General features: G+C 39.7%; 7 protein-coding genes across 7 annotated transcripts; 2 read left to right on the forward strand and 5 right to left on the reverse strand.

Annotated features, from left to right (window-relative positions):
- Positions 1-1,601: 1,601 nt before the first annotated feature.
- Positions 1,602-2,589, reverse strand: LOC108138018 (seminal metalloprotease 1). Its single transcript, XM_017259988.2, has one exon. It carries the CDS (start codon positions 2,557-2,559, stop codon positions 1,774-1,776), a length of 786 nt encoding a protein of 261 aa, XP_017115477.1. The 5' UTR covers positions 2,560-2,589; the 3' UTR covers positions 1,602-1,773.
- A 1,261-nt stretch (positions 2,590-3,850) lies between these two features.
- Positions 3,851-4,792, reverse strand: LOC108138065 (seminal metalloprotease 1). The gene is made up of 2 exons (XM_017260041.2): positions 4,572-4,792; positions 3,851-4,519 (listed from the first exon to the last, which is right to left on the reverse strand). Exons 1-2 carry the CDS (start codon positions 4,771-4,773, stop codon positions 3,966-3,968), a joined length of 756 nt encoding a protein of 251 aa, XP_017115530.1. The 5' UTR covers positions 4,774-4,792; the 3' UTR covers positions 3,851-3,965.
- A 424-nt stretch (positions 4,793-5,216) lies between these two features.
- Positions 5,217-6,112, reverse strand: LOC108138025 (seminal metalloprotease 1). Its single transcript, XM_017259996.2, has 2 exons — positions 5,867-6,112; positions 5,217-5,804 (listed from the first exon to the last, which is right to left on the reverse strand). The coding sequence occupies exons 1-2, from the start codon at positions 6,081-6,083 to the stop codon at positions 5,257-5,259; spliced, it is 765 nt and encodes a 254-aa protein (XP_017115485.1). The 5' UTR covers positions 6,084-6,112; the 3' UTR covers positions 5,217-5,256.
- A 414-nt stretch (positions 6,113-6,526) lies between these two features.
- Positions 6,527-7,715, reverse strand: LOC108138035 (seminal metalloprotease 1). Its single transcript, XM_017260008.2, has 2 exons — positions 7,497-7,715; positions 6,527-7,433 (listed from the first exon to the last, which is right to left on the reverse strand). The coding sequence occupies exons 1-2, from the start codon at positions 7,705-7,707 to the stop codon at positions 6,889-6,891; spliced, it is 756 nt and encodes a 251-aa protein (XP_017115497.1). The 5' UTR covers positions 7,708-7,715; the 3' UTR covers positions 6,527-6,888.
- A 672-nt stretch (positions 7,716-8,387) lies between these two features.
- Positions 8,388-9,267, forward strand: LOC108138034 (zinc metalloproteinase nas-14). The gene is made up of 2 exons (XM_017260007.2): positions 8,388-8,607; positions 8,671-9,267. Exons 1-2 carry the CDS (start codon positions 8,400-8,402, stop codon positions 9,183-9,185), a joined length of 723 nt encoding a protein of 240 aa, XP_017115496.1. The 5' UTR covers positions 8,388-8,399; the 3' UTR covers positions 9,186-9,267.
- Positions 9,268-13,865: 4,598 nt separating this feature from the next.
- Positions 13,866-15,373, reverse strand: LOC108138064 (odorant receptor 35a). Its single transcript, XM_017260040.1, has 4 exons — positions 14,492-15,373; positions 14,298-14,393; positions 14,058-14,240; positions 13,866-14,001 (listed from the first exon to the last, which is right to left on the reverse strand). The coding sequence occupies exons 1-4, from the start codon at positions 15,371-15,373 to the stop codon at positions 13,933-13,935; spliced, it is 1,230 nt and encodes a 409-aa protein (XP_017115529.1). The 3' UTR covers positions 13,866-13,932.
- Positions 15,374-20,846: 5,473 nt separating this feature from the next.
- On the forward strand, positions 20,847-21,738 carry LOC108138006 (seminal metalloprotease 1). The gene is made up of 2 exons (XM_017259976.2): positions 20,847-21,134; positions 21,191-21,738. The coding sequence occupies exons 1-2, from the start codon at positions 20,918-20,920 to the stop codon at positions 21,736-21,738; spliced, it is 765 nt and encodes a 254-aa protein (XP_017115465.1). The 5' UTR covers positions 20,847-20,917.
- The last annotated feature ends 80 nt before the right edge of the window (positions 21,739-21,818 follow it).

A 21,818-nucleotide genomic window follows, 5' to 3' on the forward strand; every position in this document is an offset into this window, starting at 1 on the left:
TTGAGTGCAATAGAACATGCTGCTTTATTTATGACTAGACTTTTGGGCTGAGCGCAATTAGTCTGCTCTTGGTGGCCATAACAATAAGGCATACTTTTGAGAGACGGCCAGGTAAAGTCAATTAGGGCAATCTTGTGAAATTTGTATTGCCGGTGAGTCAGCGTTCAAAAAGGTATATCCCCTGTAAATTCTATAAACTCTTAACTCGGTATTGATAGTGTTAGCTGGCCAATGTCTGAAAAATTAAATATTTAAAATGATTAATTTTTGTTGCTTTCACTTATAGTTTTATGAACGCAAGCATGCACATTTTGTTTATTTTATTTATGTCAATTAATTTTGTTGTTAAGCCTAACTGTTTATTTAAAACATTTATTTTAAGTATTTATTGAATGTCATGCTACCAAAAAACGATTAAGTAATAGTTGTAAAATATATGAATGACATGTGTCTTTTTTTAACGCATTCAGTGTAAACTTCCTTAAGTTGTTGATCAAAGTAATTACCGCCTGTAAATATTTTTTCATTAGGTCTTACTACTGATAATGCTGGCAGTAACAACAAAAATCCACTGATAAGAAATAATGCAGCTGGGGTTTTCATACTCGAAAAATTGCCTCATCCCCGAGATAAAAAAATAATTCAAAAAACGAACTTCCTGAATGATTTTACAAAGAGCGCCATTGTTACTTAGGCGTACTAATACTTGTGTTCTTTTATACAATCTTGCTGTAGGAAATTTCTTTTTATGACCTATCGACGGCCTAAACATAATCTTAATAGCTTTTAATCGCCAATTGAAATTGAAACCGTTCGTATTTATGGTCGACACTTGATAATAGCCATAAGCTCATTATTCATTTTGTTATCATCAGTGAATAGCTAATTACAAAAATGCTAATCATGGATATTTCTATGTATTTCATAACATAGCTTAACAAAATTTTATACAGTTTATGTCGAACTACAAATACGTTGTATTCCTAAAGAAAGTATTAAAAAACAGAGAGAATCAAGAGGAATATAAGTTTTAGCACCAGCTGCCCTAAAATGGAATAGATCACCCATTTTCAGCCCTGTGCAATCTCATTTTGCCATGTGAAATGGCATTGTAGAATTTGTCGCTGCTCCTTGGTGTATGGTAATTTTCGCCAAACATGCTCGTATACCGCTCCAGAGGTCCTTTCTTAATTTCGGATGAAACAATGCGCAAGGAAAGACATTTTCCAGGATATTCGGGGTAAGGGGAGGCACGGCGGAGGGCAAGCCGTGTCGCTGAAACGAACGAGAATCGAATTTATGGTCTAACAAGCGCTGTCAAAATGTGAGAATTGAGTGCCTGTGACTGTGCCTGTGCCGGGGTCCTGGCACTCCTAGGTGCTGGCCTCCTTGGGTTCCCTGGGCCCAGATGCTCCCCAAACATTTGCATCTCGCATATAAATCGCATTAGCAGCACGCAATTACTAGACCCCGACACATGGCCCATGGAATTGTGGTTTGTGGCTGAATTTCTGCGATGTGGAAGGCTGAAACACTGATAGTTCTTACCGCCGCCCTCGATTTTGTAGTCTACCGATACGAAGTTATCAGAGACGATGTCATAAAGGAATATAGCTTTAATTTACGCTTCATTATAAATAGTACAGACCGCACTGACAATGACAGCGTAGATCAATAAAACCGATCTAATCGCTTCATTCGGTGGCTGAAAAATATACATATACGTATATATATATCACAATTGAATAGGTACATAGTCCGACCGATTATGGATCACAGCAGAATCGGGCACTTGTACATAATGTTGATCTTATCGATGTCCTTGGAGCTAAGGCCAACACGCTGACCAATCTGAGCGCTGGCATCCAGGGGCACTATGGTGTCCTCACCGTTGATGGAAAAGGCTCCCGGTCGATAGTGCAGGCAGCTGTCGTAGTCGTAGCCCACTTCGAAATCGGTCACTACAGTGTCGGCGTATTTCTGGAAATTAAATTCCTTGCCGGGCACTATATTGTCGTAGATCACGTTTACATAACCATCACGGAGGGCCGAGCTCTGCTCATGATAGAATCCCAGGGCGTGCATGAACTCGTGTAGGATGGTTCCCGGCCGGAAGCATCCCTCACCCAAGGGGAAGACCTCCAGGTTCATTTCCTGTTGCGATCCCTGGTAGCCCACTGCGGTGTAGCAACCTCCGGACTTGGCTGTAACAGTAAGATAGGCCGTATCCGTGTCGGTGGCTTCCCTAAACCTCACACAGGTGTTCGACTCCAAGGTGTCGATGCCGGTCTGAATGGCTCTCTTGTGCGCCGCATCAAAGTCATCGGATATCTTGTAGACCACCACATTGTTGGGCCATCTCTTTTCGGTGTTGATAAGGCCATTGCGAGCCCTGGGACCTTGCTCCAGACTCCTCTGCTGCTCCTCCGTCAGCATCATGTCGCCCTCCACAAAGCCAGCCGCCTCCTCCGGATCGTAGACACCTGCAGGCAGCGGTTTGCCAGAATTCAGCACCACTTGCAACAGCAACAGAAGGTTTATTATTCCAAGCCGCGACATCTTGCCAGTTGGGTTTCTCGCACTGGACTAGTTCACTGGCCACGGAACACGGCCACCTAAATATAAAACTCTCGCTGGAAGGCTGGTCATACAACTCAGATTAGATACAAGCGGGCAAAAACTTATTTCGCAAATTGATAATGACAATCGGAACGGGCAATTAGATCAAGGTTTATGGCATGTCACCTTTGGCAGAGGCGCCCAGGTAAAAACCTTCCATCAGTCATGTAAGTTTACGATACATACGCTCAGAAAACTAGATTCCTTGAATTAAGGAAAACATGTCCTAAATTTGGGAAAAATTACCTTTATTTTGGGAATAATTGCCTTAAATTTTAGCTTCCATGCAGAATTTGGGAAAATAATACCTAAAACGACACCCAAGGCTATTATGGCCTTTAACTTAGTTTTAGGTCATATTCTCCCTAATGTTGTTTGAAAAGCACAATTTTAAGGCAATTATTCCTAAAATTAGGCCATGTTTTCCTTAATTCAATGAATCTAGCTTTCTGAGTTTATATCTAGCATACGTCATGTTTTGACTCTAGGATTGTCCTCGTTAACTGTTAGTGATAGCGAATTATATGTAGAAACCTGTAGAAATTTCAGTGCAGCTGTGATTAAATTCTCAAGTGCCCACCAAAATACCAAAAACAAATATGTAATTAAAACCGCTGCTTCCCAAATATGAGTAATTCCTCCAAAATCGTCAATTGATTACCGATAACTGCCCAACAACCGCGACACGCGTAATCGTTGCGCTAAATACAAGTGTTCGTTGGGTTGTCTATTGGGTGTTCGAAATCAGGGTCCTATCGCAGTGTTATCTTTTATTATAAAAAACTATGGACTACGTGATAGCCCATTCAAGGCACTATATATAGCTATTATACGAAGTAAGCCAGAGCAGTAGTCATGATGAAAATAGTTTTCAATATACAGAACGCTTCGTATTAATTATGGTCCTTAAGATTGATTAATATATATTTTTCTTAGCATTTTTTTTTTTTTTAAAAATTTAAAATAGTAAAAAAAATAGAAAGTCTTATTAATTTTATCCCAGGCTTATACAAACAACTGAACTTAAAAGTTGATAGAAGATAATTTACCATTCCTCCGATGTTAAATGGGTTCTCAAATATTTTAGTTAATTGGAACAATAGTTTTCGCTTATCTAAAACTATAACAAACATACAATTTTTTCCTAAACAAATACCTTAAAAGAAAACAAATTGAAATCATTTGTATAATACTCCAAGGTATCTGCTTCAAAACTAGCAAGATCACTTAGTTTTAGTTTAAAAGATACGTTTTTAAATATTTTATTTCACGAACAGAGTTTTATTTCACAGGGAAATGAAGTGTGAAAAAATATAGTGTTTTAATTAAAAAAACGTATTTCAATGTTAAACATAGCCGGGACAGTTGTACATTTTGTTAAGCTTGCGAATATCCTTGACGCTCATGTTGAATCGCTGACCCATATTGGAGGAGCCTTCCTTTAAGGCCACAATTGTTGGTTTACCGTTTTTGGAAAACGCCTTGGGAACATAGTGCATAACACTTTGATAGTCGTAGCCCTCGCCGAAGTCATGCCAATCGGTAGTATTGTCGGTGTTAACGAAATTAATTTTGAATTCCGGATTGATATTATCCCATTTGATGCTGACGTACTGGTCTCGATTTCGGGAGACATGCTGATGCTCGAAGCCCAATACATGCAGAAACTCGTGGAGTATGGAACCGATGCGAAAGCAACCTTTGCCAAGAGGAAAATTCTGGAGGTTCACTTGATGCGTCCTATTCCTGAAGCCCAAATAAGCACAATTACAGCCGACGCCTTTAGACGTAATTATAAGGGCTTGGGGTAACTCTTCTTGGCTGGCAATCCTGAAGACAACACACGAGTTTGCCTCAATGATGGAAATGGCCCTCAGAATTTCCTTATAATGAATGTCGTCTTCGATTTTCAGATCAGAACAGTGTGGTTTTATCTTTGTTTGCATACATACCAAAGTCATTTTGCTCTATACGGTATTTGACTACCCCGTTTGGCCAGTGAAGAATCTTATTGGCAATACCGTTTCGGAACTGAATCGGTCGAACTGAGATGTCTCCTTCAAAATACTGCTCAAGCAATTCCGGATCCTGCGCCGGTTCATTAAAACCTTCTCTGGCGAGAAATACAATTAGAGCCAGTGTCAGTGCAAACATTGTCTAGACTAAAACCTTACTGAACGGTTAATCGTGAAAGTCGTTATATCTTATATATTTAACGAAACAAGCCTAAAAGTTAAATAGTTTAATATTGGTATTTACCATTGTATTAGGCATATGAAATTGATTGGTAAGGCTTCATTTTCCACAATTAGTTATACTATGGTTGTTGACCCTTCTGAGTATGTTGTTTTCAATTTTAATCAATGCCCAAAAGCATACTATTGAAGGGACAACAAGAAGTATAGCCTACTTTAAGTTAAATGATCTCTAATGCAACTTCTTTTAGATACTTGTCCAATTGCTGAGACTACAATATCTACATTTCTATATATAAAAAAGTTATATATAAAAAAGTTATAGAAAACATTTGACAATTATGACATCGATATTTTTAATGGTTATTTTTATAGGATCAAATAATGAATAATAGTTAGCTCTAGCTAATAATAATTGGTATTTAATGACTTTTACTTCGTATTACACCTGCCTGGGGCACTTGTACATGACATTTAGTTTGTTAATATCCGATTGGGTCATTTGCAAACGTTGTCCCATAAGCTCTTCGGCTCCTTCCTGCAGCGGCACAATGGTCATTTCTCCGTTTTTAGAGAACGCATACGCCCTGTAGTGCAGCACACTGGAGTAATCGTAGGGTTCTCCGTAGTCCTCGACGGTTTCGCTGTCATACTTGTTGAAGTTGCCCTCGGTTCCCTCTGTAATGTTCTCCTCGGCAATTCGGACGTACTCGTCACGGTTCCACGTGCTTTGCTGGTGATAGAAGCCCAGAGCGTGCAGGAACTCGTGGACAATTGTTCCCAGCCGGAAACAACCCGTGTCCAGAGCATAATTCTGCAGATTTAACTGTTGGGACCTATTGCGGAAGCCCACATAGGAGAAACAGCCGCCCGAAAAGGATGTGACATTGATAAAGTAATCCTGATCAGAGGTGGCCTCCTTGAACACAATACAAGAACTGCGTTCAATGATACGAATACCACGAATTATGTGATTGCGGTGTTCGGTATCTAGAGCAAAATTGAAGATAAGTTTCAGAAATGGTTTGTAATTTGTTTTTAAAACAACCTACCTATGTCCGAATTTATATAGTAGTACACAGTGCGATCGGGCCATCTGAAAGACTCGTTACGCATTCCATTCCTTCCGTCGGGACCAAGCACGATGTCCCCCTCAAAATAGCCAGCAGTCAGCTCAGGATCGGTTTCAGTCCTCTGCTGGGTAGCAGGAGCAGCCAGGCAGCCACTGGCCAGGAGGGGAATCACCAATATCAAGGCACAGGTCTTCATGCTGATGGCTCCACGTTCGGCAACTTACTGTTTGCGGATCTAATTGTAAGGCAACAAAGCGGACTACTTTTGCAATGGATAATTTATGGTATAGTGGCCATAGTTAATAATTTATGGCCAGCTTATTTGACCAATGGTCACCGCCAAGATGTTATCTAATCGATACAGGTTACCTGCATAACATACGCTCGTATAATCTTAATTCAGGGTAGTTTCTAAAAGCATTTCAGGAATTTCCCTGCTTTTGCGATAAGTTATACGTTTAAAGTTAGGTTAATGGGGCAATTATTTTGTTTTTTGGTAAAACACAATAACACAATAATAATTAAGTTTGCCATCAAAAAGGGTATTTAAGTTATTTGATACAATTAAAACCAAATTAAAAACATATTTATATAAATTCTTTTATTTAGTTCAAGCAATGGAATGGACCCATATAGGCCTTAATTTATCTTCCTTTACTTGGAATTATTTTAGCAACATACTTATTTCCCCCTCAGACTTTCTCCTTTCCCTTCGATGCCAGCATAACAAAGCCCAACCGACCATGACCTTATCCATTTCGTCACCTTATTTTGCAACAATCAAAATTACAAAAGCTTCCGACCCCAAAAAAAAAAAAGGAATCAGTGTCAAAATTAATCTGAAAGCAAATGACAGCGGCGAACATCCGCCTAATTGCATTTGTCAACACAATAAACAGATTATATTGTTCGCGAGAAATAAAAAAACGAAATTTATCATCATTACGTTGCCAAAGCCGGAAGAAAATTGTGAATGGCGGTGCGATAAAAAAAATGTATTCCTAAACAGTAGGGCATTTATACATGGCGTTTAGCTTTTTGATATCTGTTTCACTCAGCTCCAGTCGTTGGCCGATGACATCTTCTTTGCCTTCCTCCAAGGCCACAATAGTTCTTTCGCCGTTTTTGGAAAATGCATAAGGACCGTAATGCATAACGCTGCCATAGTCATATTTCTGGCCAAAATCGTTGACTCTTTCCTCGGTGTATTTATCGAAATTGAACTCCATGCCTTCGGTTATATTTTCCTCAACAATTTGGACAAAATCATCCCGATCGGCGGCACTCTGCTGATGGAAAAATCCAAGGGCGTGCAGAAACTCGTGAACAATCGTATAGAGTCTGAAGCATCCGACTCCTATCTCATTGTTTTGCAGATTTAATTGTTGAACTCGGTTCAGGTAGCCGATGTAGGAGAAACATCCACCCTCCTCCGAGGTCACATTTACAAAATACTTTTGATCGGTGGTGGCCTCTTTGAAGGTCAGGCAGGAAATAGATTCGATTTTGTGGATGGCGCTAACAATATGGTTCCGATGCTCCTCATCTGTTGTTTAAATATATATTATTAATTAATTTTTTTTTTTTTAGGGAATGCGTTAGTAAACACCTATATAGCTATTGATGTGGTAGTAAACAATTCTGTTTGGCCAGCGATAGGTCTCGTTGCGCCAAATATTCCTCAACGATCCACTGGGTACCATATCACCCTCGACATATCCAGCTGTTAGCTCCGGATCTGTTTCAATCCGCTCAGCTGGGGCTGCACAACCGCCGCTGATCAGAACCAAAATCACAGATAATATAGTGTAATAATACATGTTTGTAGTTAAACGCTCCATTCAATACTGTCTAGCCGTTTTAATACACGAGCGGTGAACAAATTCGCTATAAAAGTTAATCTTTTGAATTTACGATTTCTAAATTAGTAGTGCCGATTTAAAGCGATATCTTATCGTTTGACTAGTATAAAAGATCGGTAGCTTTCTAATGGTTCTTATTTGGGCTAATTGTTAAGTTGTTAAGTTAAAAAACTTGCTAGTGGTGAGTAGCATATTTAAGCATCTAATCGCTGTTAGATATTAAATAAAACCCTAATCGAAGATTTTGGTTATGGATACTAGGGCTAAGAATTTGGTCGTTAAATATAGTTTGTATATGATTTCTTTTTATTTTTACTTTATAGGCTAGTTGTTATCTTACAATGGAATGAGATACTTTTACTGGTTCCGAGAAAAATTATATGTCTAAAGGGCTGCATTGTTAAATAAAGTTTAATGGCCTTCAGGCTGGAATATATACATAGTTAGAGAACAATCACTTTATGCCCGTTACACATTTAGTTTTATAGCTCAATGTCTCTTGCAAATATAAACAGTTGTTAACCTAGGCCAATAAATTTGGTAACGTCGCACGTTTGTCAATTAATCTAGAGAAATTTCCTTTATATATACATATGTGCTGAAAACGAATAAAAACCGCTTGCACTGGATAATTTGATATCAGTTCCGAAATGATTTTCCATGTACTCGCTTTGGTTTGCACCATTGGGTCCTTGGCCCACGGTCTTCCTTTCACTGAAATTCCGGAGGATGATATCGTACTTATTCCAGAGCAGCTGGAATTTTTTGAAGGAAACCAAGCAAGTCGTATTGTTAAATCGTGGACACAGTATTACTGGAAGCAGAGCACTTTGGTCTACAGTTTTGGTGGTGGATTGTGTAAGTAAAGAATACTTAAAAATATTTCACAAGGAGTAACTTTTTTGATTTGACGGATGACAGCTTCTTCGGACAAGGCTCGAGTTGAAAGCGCCATGGCAGAAATATCATCTCAGACCTGTGTTAGATTTCGCCGTACAGAAAACCCTCGAGAGCCACAGGTTATAATTCAAAGGCAGGGTTCTGGTTGCTCGTCCTATGTGGGATATTTGGGTCGAACAAACCAGGGTCTCAATCTGGCCAGGGGCTGTATGTCGAGTAGAACCATCCAGCATGAGCTACTTCACGCCCTGGGATTTTATCACACCCAAAGCGATCCACAAAGGGATAATTATGTCCAGATACATACGGAAAACATTAGGTCAGGCCATGAACACAATTTCAAGAAGCTTCGGGCCAATGGAGTGACTAATTTCGGCTTGGGCTATGACTACGACAGTATCATGCACTATGGTCCTTTTGCATTCTCCAAAAACGGCAAACCAACTATTGTTCCCTTAAAGGCAGATGCAAAAATTGGCCAAACCACAATACTTAGTCCAAAGGATGTAGAAGCACTAAAAAGAATGTATTGCTGATTTTATAATTACATAAACTTAATCTCAGAGGCTGATAGATCATTGTCTATTAAATACAAAAATATACGTAATAGATTTTCAATGAGAAGTTGTTGATTAAATTTTGGTATTTTAAGCTACATGAATTGTACTTTGAACATGGGAATCCTTTGCAATTGCGTTAATTTCTCATACATAGCCAGACTACATCCTCTCTCAAAGTAATCGCAACATTTGCAATTCTAACGAGCTGTTGCACTTGACAGGAAGCTAGAGTCTCCCCCACCGAAAAATCCTCAAAACCCGACACACACAGACCCGGTTAATCTGCAAAACAAAAAGCCCCGGCCAGTGTACAGGAAGTGTTTGCCTTTGCTGGCAACTAAAAATTGAATATTTAGTGGTCGTAATTAAAAATTAGCGCGCCAGGCAACTAACCAGGCGACCGAGCAGCCCGCACCTACAGCCAAACCGGAGAAGTCCTTCCGTATAATCCCAGGACCAACTATCTGCGTATTCTTGGCCCTCTCCATCTCGCTCACACAAGGACTCGCATATACATATATTTGGTTTTTTAATGGCACAAATTGTACTAAAGCCAAAGCTTCTCCAGAGCTACCTGCCCACAAAACGGAAGTCGTAAACATTTAATTTATGCAAGCAGTGCATTTGCTTTTTTAGTTGCAACTAAAGATGGGCTAACGTCACCCAGTATGGAATAGGTGGCTTAGCTCTTGTGTTGCTGCTGGTTTTATCAGCTTTTTAAGTGGGTTGCTTTGCCGCCAAGGCATTTAGAATGTATACTTACTCTAAAGTAAATTTTAAGCTTAGTGTTTAAATTCAAGATGACGTTGGACTTGAAGAAATATATGTGCTGCCCGTTAAGTGAAGAGTTTAACGACTCAACTCTAAAAGTGCAAAATGTTAATCAACAATTTTTATGCTTCTTAAGTAAAAAATTATATCACTTTATTTTATTTTTATTTTTCAAGAAATACAAACCAAATTACCTGTATATCATTATTCTGAAGCTAAGGAAACAATCAAGAAAAATAAACTTGTGATCATTGTCTGACTAAAAAGCTACAGTGGCGGACAGTAAGGCTACTTATCTAAAAACCACTGCCCTGCAGCCCCCAACTCAATTAAATCTGTTTTTTATAAAATTTCGTCCTCGCCCAGCTTTCCAACGCGATTATCACGCTCTCAAGTCATAATGTCTTGAAAATTTCCTTCATTTTATTTTGAGAAAATATTACTGGCATAATAAAGAGAATTTAATGGGTTAAGGCGGCCACTAGGACGCCTGGCCATCAACTTTTCGCCAAGAGCAGTAAAAAAGTCAGCTGGCGGGAGTCCGCTTTCTTTTCGCTTTCTTTTCTTTCCCCGAGCTCTTTGTGTGTTGTGTGTTAGCCTCTCTCGCCTTTCTTATGATCGTTCTAATTTTATGACATTCTATTTTCATGCATAGCAAACGAGACGCATGTGTGGGTGGCTGGGGGGAGGGTTGAGGGGGTGGTTCAGTGGGCGGGCGAGTGCAGCCATAGCCATTTCATAGTCAGACATGAATGCTGCGCTTTGTTGCCCTGCTACGCCTTTGTTTGTATTGCCCTCAGGGGTAAAGTTTTTAGGATAATAACTTCCTGCGACTTTACGAGCCAAGGCAAAAGCCAAAAACCCACCAGCAGCAGCGGCAACTAAAGGGAAATGAGAATACTTAAGCAGAGTACACTGCAATTAAGGCTGCCGGTATTTAATGGCCAACATTTGCTTTAATGTTTACCTAATGCAGTTCCTGCTATCTGAACTTTTAACCTTTAGGCTAATTCTATTGAATTTAACATTGTTTTTATCATGTATTATATTTATATAACAGACTTTTAAGCACACTTACATATACATACATATTTAAATCTTATAGAAAAGCCGACATTTACATATAAATCAAAAGCAAAAGCATTTGCTTAGTTAAAATATTAGAAACAATTTTTATAAATATAATACTCTGCAAACTTTTCTTTCTTATCTTTTTTAAGCTACGCTAGGTTCTTAGGTATAATTATAATAATTACCAAGAAAATTCCGGTTTTCTGCCAGTGCAGCATAGGAACTGCATATGAACAACGTGGCGAAGGCAAGCCCTGAAAAATATCTCAAGACCTTCACTTAAAGCAGGCAGCGAGTAAAAGCAAAAGCAAATGCCAACACATCAGCGGTGCTAAGGGAAGATGAGTTGGCAGACCACAGAAACTTTTGACGCTGTCGACAGGATGAGAAAAGCTAAGTAATAGTTCTGCCAAGCTAACGTATTCCTAGCCAAGTCAAAATACTTTTAGATGGAAAATTAGCTAAAAATATTTTGAAAGATATTAAAGTTAAATAAATTCGTATATAAACAAACATGTTGTAAACATTGTATTGGAACATAGAAAAGTAAAAAACTAAATACATAAAAGTTATCTATTATTGAGCCACAATAGAATAAGCATTTAAATGTAAGTTTAACCTGAAACTAGCTATTTTAGCAAATCACCCTACTTTTTTTATTATAATTTGAATTAGCCACTTCTTAAAATCCACAGACGGCAGCGCTAATGAGAAATAAGGCGGAATAAAATGCGGGGTTGGTGGGGGCTGCGGTGGCATATTAAAGACAGACAGCTGTAGTAGGAGCACCGCCGTGGCTGTGGGCATAATCTCAGACATAATTACACACACAACTTACAGGACCTGGCCAAAAGAATGCGAATGCCAGGACTCGGAGCCTGATTCTGATTCTGATTCTGAGCCCGAGACTGACAAATGCAGTCACACATGAATGGGCTTTCTACGAGGCCTTTTCTAGGTTGTTTTTACTTTTAACGGGGCCACGGGAAAAGTTGATTTAAAGGTGAAAATACCTTACTGCCACCTATTTTCCCAAAGCGACTTTTCTCGAGGGGGCAAACTTTTAAAGTGCATTTAAAATTAATTAAGCATACGACGTGTTGCCTGTTGAGAAAGTATTGCATGACAGGTACTGAATTAAAAGAGAATCCTTGCTGCTTTATCTCGCAATTAACAAGTTTCTTCTCTTTCACTGTAATTGATTTAAGGCCTTCGAATCAAAGTTGAACCCCTGCAAAACTGGGAAAATCACTTTTCTACTTTATTCGCATGCTGTTGCTCCATGCGCGGCTTGAAAAGTTTAGACACAATATCGCTAATGATAATTACAAGCTAAAAACTTTCCCTACATTTACTTTAGCCCCTCTATATGTTTGTGCATTTGCCTTCAGCTTCAGTTGGCAACACGAGCATAAATATAAAATTTTCAGTGGTTAGCACCAAAGTTCAGCAAAGCCAGTGGGAACGATAAGGGATTGTGCAGAGAGTGCAATAGCGATGGCCTTTTCCCCCCCAAGTCCTCGTTTTTCCCAGACTGTCGGTTCTAATTAAGCGCTATTATTGCGACTTGCAGTCAATGCATATTAAGATATCACACAACCCGTATTCGAACCCCAGTGGGAAATTCTCGTTTTCGCTTTGTTTTGCATTTTATTATTTCAAACACGAACGCTTGCGATACCGGAAAAAAACTATTCAAATTGAATTTGAAAAATCAACACGAACACGTGTGGAATAAAAATTTAAAAATTCCTATAAATGTAGAAGAATTTTTATTTGACTTAAACAAACAGATGCTGAATTTTTATACATTTTTAAACCATATTGGTTTTAAGATTAAAGTGCTCTTATTTTTTTGAACTGTCGATGAATTTAAACAAGAATTTAAAAACTAAAAAAAGGTCACTGGAAAGTAAGTTTATCGATCGAGTACAAATCCTTACATTTGCAATGTCCAACTGTGAGGGCAAAACCAACCCATTCTCCACCGTTGGTCAGTGTAAATAAAACTCATTAGTCGTCAAACAAGGCAATCTCGGCAATTCCTAGCTCACAAGCCCAGTCGAACAACATGGCGCTAATGAAGTACAAATTGGCTAATGGGGCGGGTCGAAGCCTGAAATCGACGACGATGGAGACGTCGACAGGGTCTAATTATCAATGAGCGCGACGCCTGTCGAACTTCGACTTCCTCTTATGAGGGAGTTATGGGCGGTAGACAGGGACAGCCTAAGCCCTGCACAAGCGGAGCGAGCGAGATGCATGGGCTTTTTATGCGAAAACTTTTGTGCATTTTCATGGCGAAACTTTAATGGATTAATTTACCAAAATGTTCGTGCCAGAGGAAATTGAAACATAGTGGGTGGATACAGGGGCAGGGGCAGGGGACAGGGGGGGAAGAGCCTTTTCCGAAGTTGAAGATTTATGGCTTGCGCCTTAGACGGCATCCAAAACCGGCGGCTTAATGGCCGCTGATCATTTCCAGAGATGGCAAAACATGGAAAGCTGAAAATTTATATTTTTTTCTGGCTCTGTGCGTTTGGTATGCTTGCGATATTCTAATTTCATTACCCACCAGCAGAGGCAAAAGTTTTATTAAGTTTTTGCAAGTTTTTGCTGCACAGAGATCATGAATATTTTATTGCATATTTTCAGGCGCCCACACACACACACATTATATTCTCACACATACATACGAGGAAAAAGAGCAAAAGAAGCGAAAGTCAATGATGCGTGCGAGCCAACCAGCCAGCGCCTTTTATCAATTTAATTTAATTAAAATTAATTCACCAATAATTGACTTTTAATATGCAATCATTTGTATCAGCGGACTAGAGTCACAGAAGGAGGTAGCAATGCGGCATTAAAAAAAGTGAATTATTTAATTGCTCATTTGCCGACGCTGCATCGAGGTGAGAAATGTGAAGTACGAGAAGGCTGCCTGCAGAATCTGTGAAAGAGCTGATAAACGAATGATTTTGGATTCACTTCGAATATGGAGCTTACTTTTAAACCAGTCTGCAGACTAACGCGAAAGTATTTAAGTCCCGTCACATAAAAGGGTTTGCTATTCATCTCAATGGCCAAGTTAATAAGTTTGAAAAGTCGCAGATTTTCTTTGGGATCCGTAGAGTGCTCTAGGATTTTCTCCCAGTGGGTTAGGTAGTACATTGAACTCAGGGAATCCGTCTGTGTTGAGGACAAAAAAAAATTAAACGTATGATATATATATATATCTTTACCTACAGTATAGGCCAAGTCGGTACCAATCTTTCCTAGTGAAAGCAGCTCCACAGTTTTAGCTCCAAACCAAATGGCATAGATGTAGTTAGCCATGGGATTCTGTTGAAGAACAAATAATATTAAATAAATTTAAGAATAATATAATAAAATGTCTTAAATTATATATTAATTTTAGAAAATTTGTGTATACCACTCACCGTGTAAGCCTTGAAAGACAGAGCACATAGGAGACCAGCAGCAAAAGCGAACATTATAAAAACCCTCAACGTATACTGAGCCTCCAGCTGCTGGCCAAACTTATTAAGAGCCACATTTTTCCTTAAAGTTTTAATAATAAGTTCTTTCAGCTGTTTGGCCATAAACGGACGTTCCCTGGCAGCCAAAATCTTTTCAATGGCCAACTCCAAGTCCCTTTTGAGCAGCAGATAACTACCATTCAGATGCACTATTAATTCACACAGCAAACTTGTTTCGCCGAACATCATGGAATCAATGATGATGCCAACCCATACATTACTCAAAAGGAGTGGCACAAAAATATGCAAAGGATCCGAGTTAAATGGAAATATCATGGAGTACAGAAAATCCTTTCTCTTGTTAATGAGGGAAAATACGGGAGATATTAGGTAGCCGGAGATAACTGCTCCATACATGGCGGAAACACATCGATTTATCAGCATTTTTCCATCAACCCTTCGAAACATTTCCGGTTCCTTTCGCGGATCAATATAAATATTGGCGTAGAACACCTGAAGAAACTTCTGCAGCTCCTCGAAATGAAGCAGAATATGAAGACTCCTGAATTGGGCTTCCACCAGTATTAAGTACGTTGGCATGCCAGTCAGGAAAGCGTCCATATTCCGATTACCAGCCTCGCATCGCAGATACCTCAATTCCGCATCGTTGTGCTGCATAAAGATTAAGCACCCCAGAACAGCCAGGATTTTATCTAGATATCTAGCCCATTTTTCCGTGCTCGGATCCAAGGGCCAGAATATATGATTCAATCGAAACAGAGCCAGAGGCCAAGCCAACTTCACTTTCTGACCATCAGCCAAACGGGGCACGTAACGAACCATTATGGAGTCAAGACTGTTGAACAATGTCCACTCTCCTCCGACTTATATATTCACCAGGGATTAGTTGGCAGCACAGACGATGACAGTTTCTCAACTTTTAAATGAACTCTCCCATGCGTGCAATGGCTCAATTAAGTTATTATCCTCCAGACCCAAGCCAAACGGAAACATTTGAAAGTTTTACATTAATATTGCCTCATTTACGATGTAATGGCTTGTCCTCAAATAATTGAGACAACTTTTAAAGGACCACATTGGCTTTTATTTGGGGTTATTAATCGCAGGTAATTACATCATTACAAGGAAAATATTTAAAATTATTGTATATATACAGTACCTTAACAATATTTGTTATATTTGTTTCTTCTTTTAATTTTTACGAATCAAATTATTATTTATTTACATAGGTTTAATTACCATTAAACATTGATTGAACATAATTGTTTTTAATATTTCAAGCAGCATTTACTTGGTCGAGTAGTTTGAAAAAATGGCACGGAAAATGGAGAGGAATAAATAACCATATCATGTAACTAAGCATGCATGAAAAAATGTTAATTTGTGACATATTTTTGCACTCTCTGGAACGACAATATTTTCGCAGTCATGAACTCCCCAACTGGATGGCTGGCGGTGCATGAAAAGCTCACTTAACAAATTCATAAAAATCAATTAATTCAAACGCGTAACTTTCACACGCTCTTGCCAGCAGCTTTCCCGGATTACTCCCAGCGAAGCCATTTGTCCCGGTCCGCCTGCATCCGCTGCGGTCTGAACGGAGTGGAGATAGTGGCAACAGTTTGCGTTATGAATATTTTAAGAGGCAGCGGCAGCCGTCTGTCTGTCTGTGTCTCCCTTGTCTGTCTCTAACCGAATAGAAAAACGACAATAAGGCAGTGGCGCAGGGCCACAACAGCGGGCGAAATTCTAGTGCACTATAAAGGACATTGAGCGGCGAGGAACTGGACGCCCCGGCGTAGAAACTGCAGTTTGCTCGCCACATTCATCTTAATTTCCTGTCACGACAATGACAACGAGGTTCGTTGGCTTGGCGGTTCAGTGGGTTGCTTTCGGTGGCACATCCTGGCAATCCTGGACATCCTTGCGTCTAGCCAAGCGGCTGACCGAAGCCCAGAAAACAACAAGAGCCACACACATTTCACTGCCATTTTGTATGCACTTTGCCCGGCAAGGATACAATGTATTGTTTATGAGCTTTGCCGGCCTGCTGACTTAAAGTCAAAGTTCTCCATTGAGCTGAGGTGGAGTCATGCATCATAAAAGTCGTCAGGGGAATTTCTCCAACCAATTTAAATTACAATTTCTGGTCCTTGACTTGGTCAAGAAAGGTCAAGACTGTCCAAGGCATATTAATAATTTGTAAGTAAAATTAGGTTCACTAAAAAGCATGTAAAGCGAATATAAGCAACTAAAATCTTTATCAATTCGAAATAAATGTTGAAATTAAATTAAAAGTTGTTCTATTTAAATAATAATAAAAACATTTAGTGATTGACGGCTTAAAGATACGTTTAAAAATATATTGAATTGGCTTTTTTAATTTTATTTAGTAATAAATGTTTATCAAATAGATTTTTTTTGGTTTGCATTGCTTGTTTTAAATATTCAACAAATGTATAAATGTATTTAGATCTTCTAAGTAAAAATCTATGACATTTAAAGACAACGAAAAACCTTTATTAGAATCTGTAACAAACTTATAAGTATTTTTTTTCAAAAGAATTCTCTTTAAAAATCGTTTTACTAATATGTAGAGTCAACACTAGTTCGGCTTTTCAAAGGACCTCCTTTGGTCCTTCTCCATCCCAGTGTTCCGCTCGCTTTTTTTCGTGTTGAGCGCTTTTTAAGCCTTTGTAGCGGCTGTTGCTTTGGCTTTAGCCTTGGCATCTGTATCCGTAAATGTATCTGTAGTCGTGCCTGAAACAGTGCCGGCTTTGTAGCCCATAGATGGAATTGCTGGGCCCCGGCTCTCAAGCCGGGCATCCTGGCGAATCCTTGCGAATCCTTGCAGTTGTTGTGCGTGGCAGTGGCAGTGCCAAATGCCGTCAAAAAGCAAAGGGCCAGAAGCGTTTCGACCGGGCGTTTCGCATAAACAAGGGTGGCGGTGGCTGGGTGGGTGGGTGGCTATCTCGCACTCCAGCCACGCCCCTCGTTGTCCTTTGTCCGCCGTTTCTGCCACCGCCACCCAACTCTTTTGCTCGATGTTATCGCGTGCCACAGGATATTGCACTCTAAGCCAGTAGATGGCGTCATGTAAAGCTGGACAACATCCGATTAAAACTTTACGATGTGCGTGTGTCGGCCAGTTATACACCCCCTATATCTCCGCCCCTTCTTTTTGTGTCTCTGTCTGCGAGTGGGGGGCGTGGCAGGGGGGGCCGGGAATGGGAATAGGGAATACGGGCGTCTCGTTGGTCAGCAAGTGGATAAATTCTCATTTACTGCTCTTTTAAGCATGCTGTTTTTGTCGCTTCTTCTTATCCTTGCTTTGCTAGTTATCCTTGCTGTGAAACTGTTGGGGAATCCTGGACTTAGTTGCCAGTTGTGCGGACTTAATATAATGGCACACAATTGTATTTTAAAATAGCTGTTGCAAGTAGTTCCTACTTTTTAATCACAAATTAATTTCTACACACACTCAAACTTTGTAAATTGAATAAGTAAAAACTAATAATAATATTTATAAAAATCAACATCAATTAAATAGTCACACACATATAAAAACAAATTAGTTTTATTTTATTAAGACGTGTCTACAAACAAGTGTTGGCCCTTAAAGTATAAGTCATATTTCACAACTTGATTATATAAAGTCTTTGTTTGTACTTCAGTTTTCAAGCCGTCGAGATCAATTTCAATAATTAAAGACTCATTTTGATACTATTGTACACACCTTCTTTGAAAACAAAGCATTAAACATTAAAAACTCCCCCGATTTTTAGATTAGTTGCAAAGTGAATATAATTGCTATTACTAAATAATTTCAGTCTAGTTGACCAATTTTCTTACATATCGTACACACCTTGTTTGAAAACAAAGCATTAAATCAATCAGTAAACATTCCCCTGTCCGTAGCTGAATTTTAGATCCAATCAGTTGCAGGTCAATAGGTCGATTCCCCAAAGAGCCGAGGTATCAATTAGTCCTCCCACCGACGTCAATGTCCGCTGTCGTTCAGTTTCAGTTTCAGCGTGTAAATTGTCCACTCGTTATGCGGAAGCGGGATGGGAATGGGCGGTGGCCCTGCCACCACAAGGGGGTGGCAGTGGGCGGCGAAGGACGGAGAACGAAGGACGAAGGCTGGCTGAGTGGCAGGGTAATAGCGTGGCATGTTAAACTGACCGCAAGCATTGTTTATCATTAAGTGCGGCCCATGGCCAGAAAGAGTGGACCCTGGCTCAGACTCAGGATTCAGGATCGTAACAGTTCCCGGGTCAGCATGTGTCACATGACATATGTGCAACTGAAATGAACTGAGCTCCCGGGCTCATCGTCCACGGCCTGAACAAAACACTATTTTTTTTTTTGGCTTACACTCCAAACATGTGTATTGCGGCCGCCTTGGGTTAATGGAGTCGTTAGTTAAGGCCACTAAAAGCCAAAATGAAAAGCTCAACTTTAAGCGCTCCAACATTAAATAAAGGAAATAAAATAAACTTAAAGTTTTTTTGTTAGCCATTTTCGGCGAGCAATTCGGCCCTCCACTCTTTTGCAGCGAGTGCATGCAAAACTTTTGTAATTAGGAAGCAATGTCGGTCATTAGTGCGGGCACTGTGGACCAGGGGCGGTTCGGGAAAAGGGGAGGGAAGGGGCCGGGGACGGGGCTGGGGCTCCGGAATGGCCACAAAAACGCGCCAGCAGTCAAAACAACAATGCAAATGTGCAGCGGGGAAAAACTCTCGAATTTCACTACCAAATGGGGAACGATGGAATGCACTTCCATTTGCAGTAAGATAATTACGAAAACTAAAAGGGTCTAGGATGGAACCACAAACGCAGTCTCAGACACATTAACTAATTTATTAATTTATATTTTTTGAAAATATATAGCATAATTACTTCCGTAACCAAAAAAAAGGCTTAGCTTATATGCATTATTTAAATCAAAAATTTTAATAAAATATGTGATTACAAAACATTTACATTATTTTCTGGCTTATAACGATACATAGTTCCAACGAAGTGGGAACTATTTTAAAAGTCATTTAACAAAAAAAATTTGCATAATCAAAAAAATTATATATAATATAATTAAATACAGTACAAATAAGTAAAGATTAAATTTTTATATAAATATGTAAGAGTTTATTGGTAAATATTTTAAATACGTTTTTCTCCGTCTAATAAAAAGTCAAACCATTTTGTTCCTAAACTGATTTTCATTTTGTTTATGGGAGATAGATAAAAGTATAATATTTCCGACTACGCAGCTTCGTAATTTGAATGGGTAAAACTTGTCCAATGTGTCCTATTCTTAGTTGATTCCAAAATGCCCACGGAACTCCAAACGGCATTGAAACAAAGAAAAGGAACCTCTGCGGGCCTCCGCGACAATGGCCATGAAGATGGCGACCAACAGTTCGTAGTGGATTCGTACGGGAGTTGGCTGGCGGCAGGCACAATTGGTCGGCCATCGAGCGTAATTTTAATAAAGTTTGAATGCAAAACTTTCCGATTTGAAATGCGCATAAAAGTTAACTATTTCCGACGGTCCGGCTTTAGCATGAAAAGTGAAAAAGCCCGAGCGGCAAAGGCTGAGAATGTGTGTGTGAAAAAGTTTTCAGTTGCGGTGATCATTCGATGGGAGTTGAGTCGAGGTGGACAAGTCCCAACCCCGGCAAACAGCGGATGTGACGACCACCGGCCACGCCCACAGAGACTGACAGAAGGCGCCGTTGCAATCGCAATCGCAGTAGAAGTCGAAGTCCCAGTCTCAGTTTCAGCCTCAGCTTCGGTCTCATTCGCATCGCAATCGCAGTCGTCTGGTCATGGCCATAAATTAAGGCCAACAAACCGAGTGCGGAAGCCGAGTCAGAAGGGGCAAAAGCGGACAAGTGGATTTTCAGCCATTACATCTTGGCCATGGGAATGGAAACGGGTATGAGAATTGGACTGAGCCTGCAACTGTGACCAAACGGAAGCGAAAGCTGGGCTGCTAAGTAGCTTCGAGCGCTGCCCTGGCTAACGATCAACTTGTATAGTCACAGAAACCTCTAAATTGTCTTAAAAAAAGAAATTTTATGTATGTGTAAGATCTCACAAAACCTATATGAATTATTTATTTATTATTTCATTTCTATGAAATTGATTTTCTTTTTGCCAGTGTACTATTTACTATTGTATCAACAATTGATGAAAGTGCTTCAGTCCACAGAGTTTGACGAACTTATATGTGCACAATATAAAAATATAGCTTGGCCTCTTAACTCTAATCAATCACAAGCAGTTCTTAAGGCGCCAATTTTGTAAATTTGCGATAATTTACAATGGATTAGCGAATAATCACTTTTAATTCAGTCGAAAATGATTAGTGCTTGGTTGCACTTGTTTCTGCTGGGCACTTTGTGCTCTGTTGTTTTACCAGCTCCCTACAGTAATCAATATGAGGAAAAAGATCCAGAGCTGACTGCAGGATACTTCCAAGGTGACATGGATGTGGACTTCACCCGAAATGGACAGCTCTCCGAAACTCGTCGCTGGCCAAATGCCACAGTTCCGTACAGGATCTCCGAGGAGTTCGGTTAGGAAACTGAATATTAAATTGAAGAGTGTACTTTTATCATTACCAAACTTTAGAGGCTCCCTTTGTGGAATACATAAGGCTTGGCATGCAATTCATCGAGTATTCATCTTGTATTCGATTTGTGCCCGCCGCCGAGGACGAGGAAAACTATCTTATAGTTATTCGTTCAACATCGGGATGCAGCTCGAATGTGGGCTACCAGCCAGGTGAAAGAACCGTCAAACTTAAGCCTGTCGCACTGGACACTGGTTGCTTTAAATTGGGAACCATTCAGCATGAGCTGCTCCACACTTTGGGCTTTCACCATCAGCAATGCTCCCCGAATCGAGATGAATTCGTGAAGGTTGTGGATGAAAACATCGCCGAGGGCAAAGAGAAGAATTTCATCAAGTACGAAGAAGATGTTGTGGGTGACTTCGATCAGCCCTATGACTATGGGAGCATTTTGCACTACAGTCCCACAGCATTTTCGATCAACGGCGAGGCCACAATTGTGGCTTTGAAACCAGAAGGTCAGGAAAAAATGGGTCAGCGTTCGATGATGAGTGACATTGATGTCAATAGACTCAATACGATGTACAAGTGCCCAATTCCATTGTAATACTTGTAATAAATAAATATCATAAACAAGATATACTTATAATAAAAGGATTATGTCTTACCTTAAAAAGATAATATTAA

This window comes from Drosophila elegans, unplaced genomic scaffold, assembly GCF_018152505.1.
Source record: "Drosophila elegans isolate 14027-0461.03 unplaced genomic scaffold, ASM1815250v1 contig_814, whole genome shotgun sequence".
Classification (NCBI taxonomy): domain Eukaryota; kingdom Metazoa; phylum Arthropoda; class Insecta; order Diptera; family Drosophilidae; genus Drosophila; species Drosophila elegans.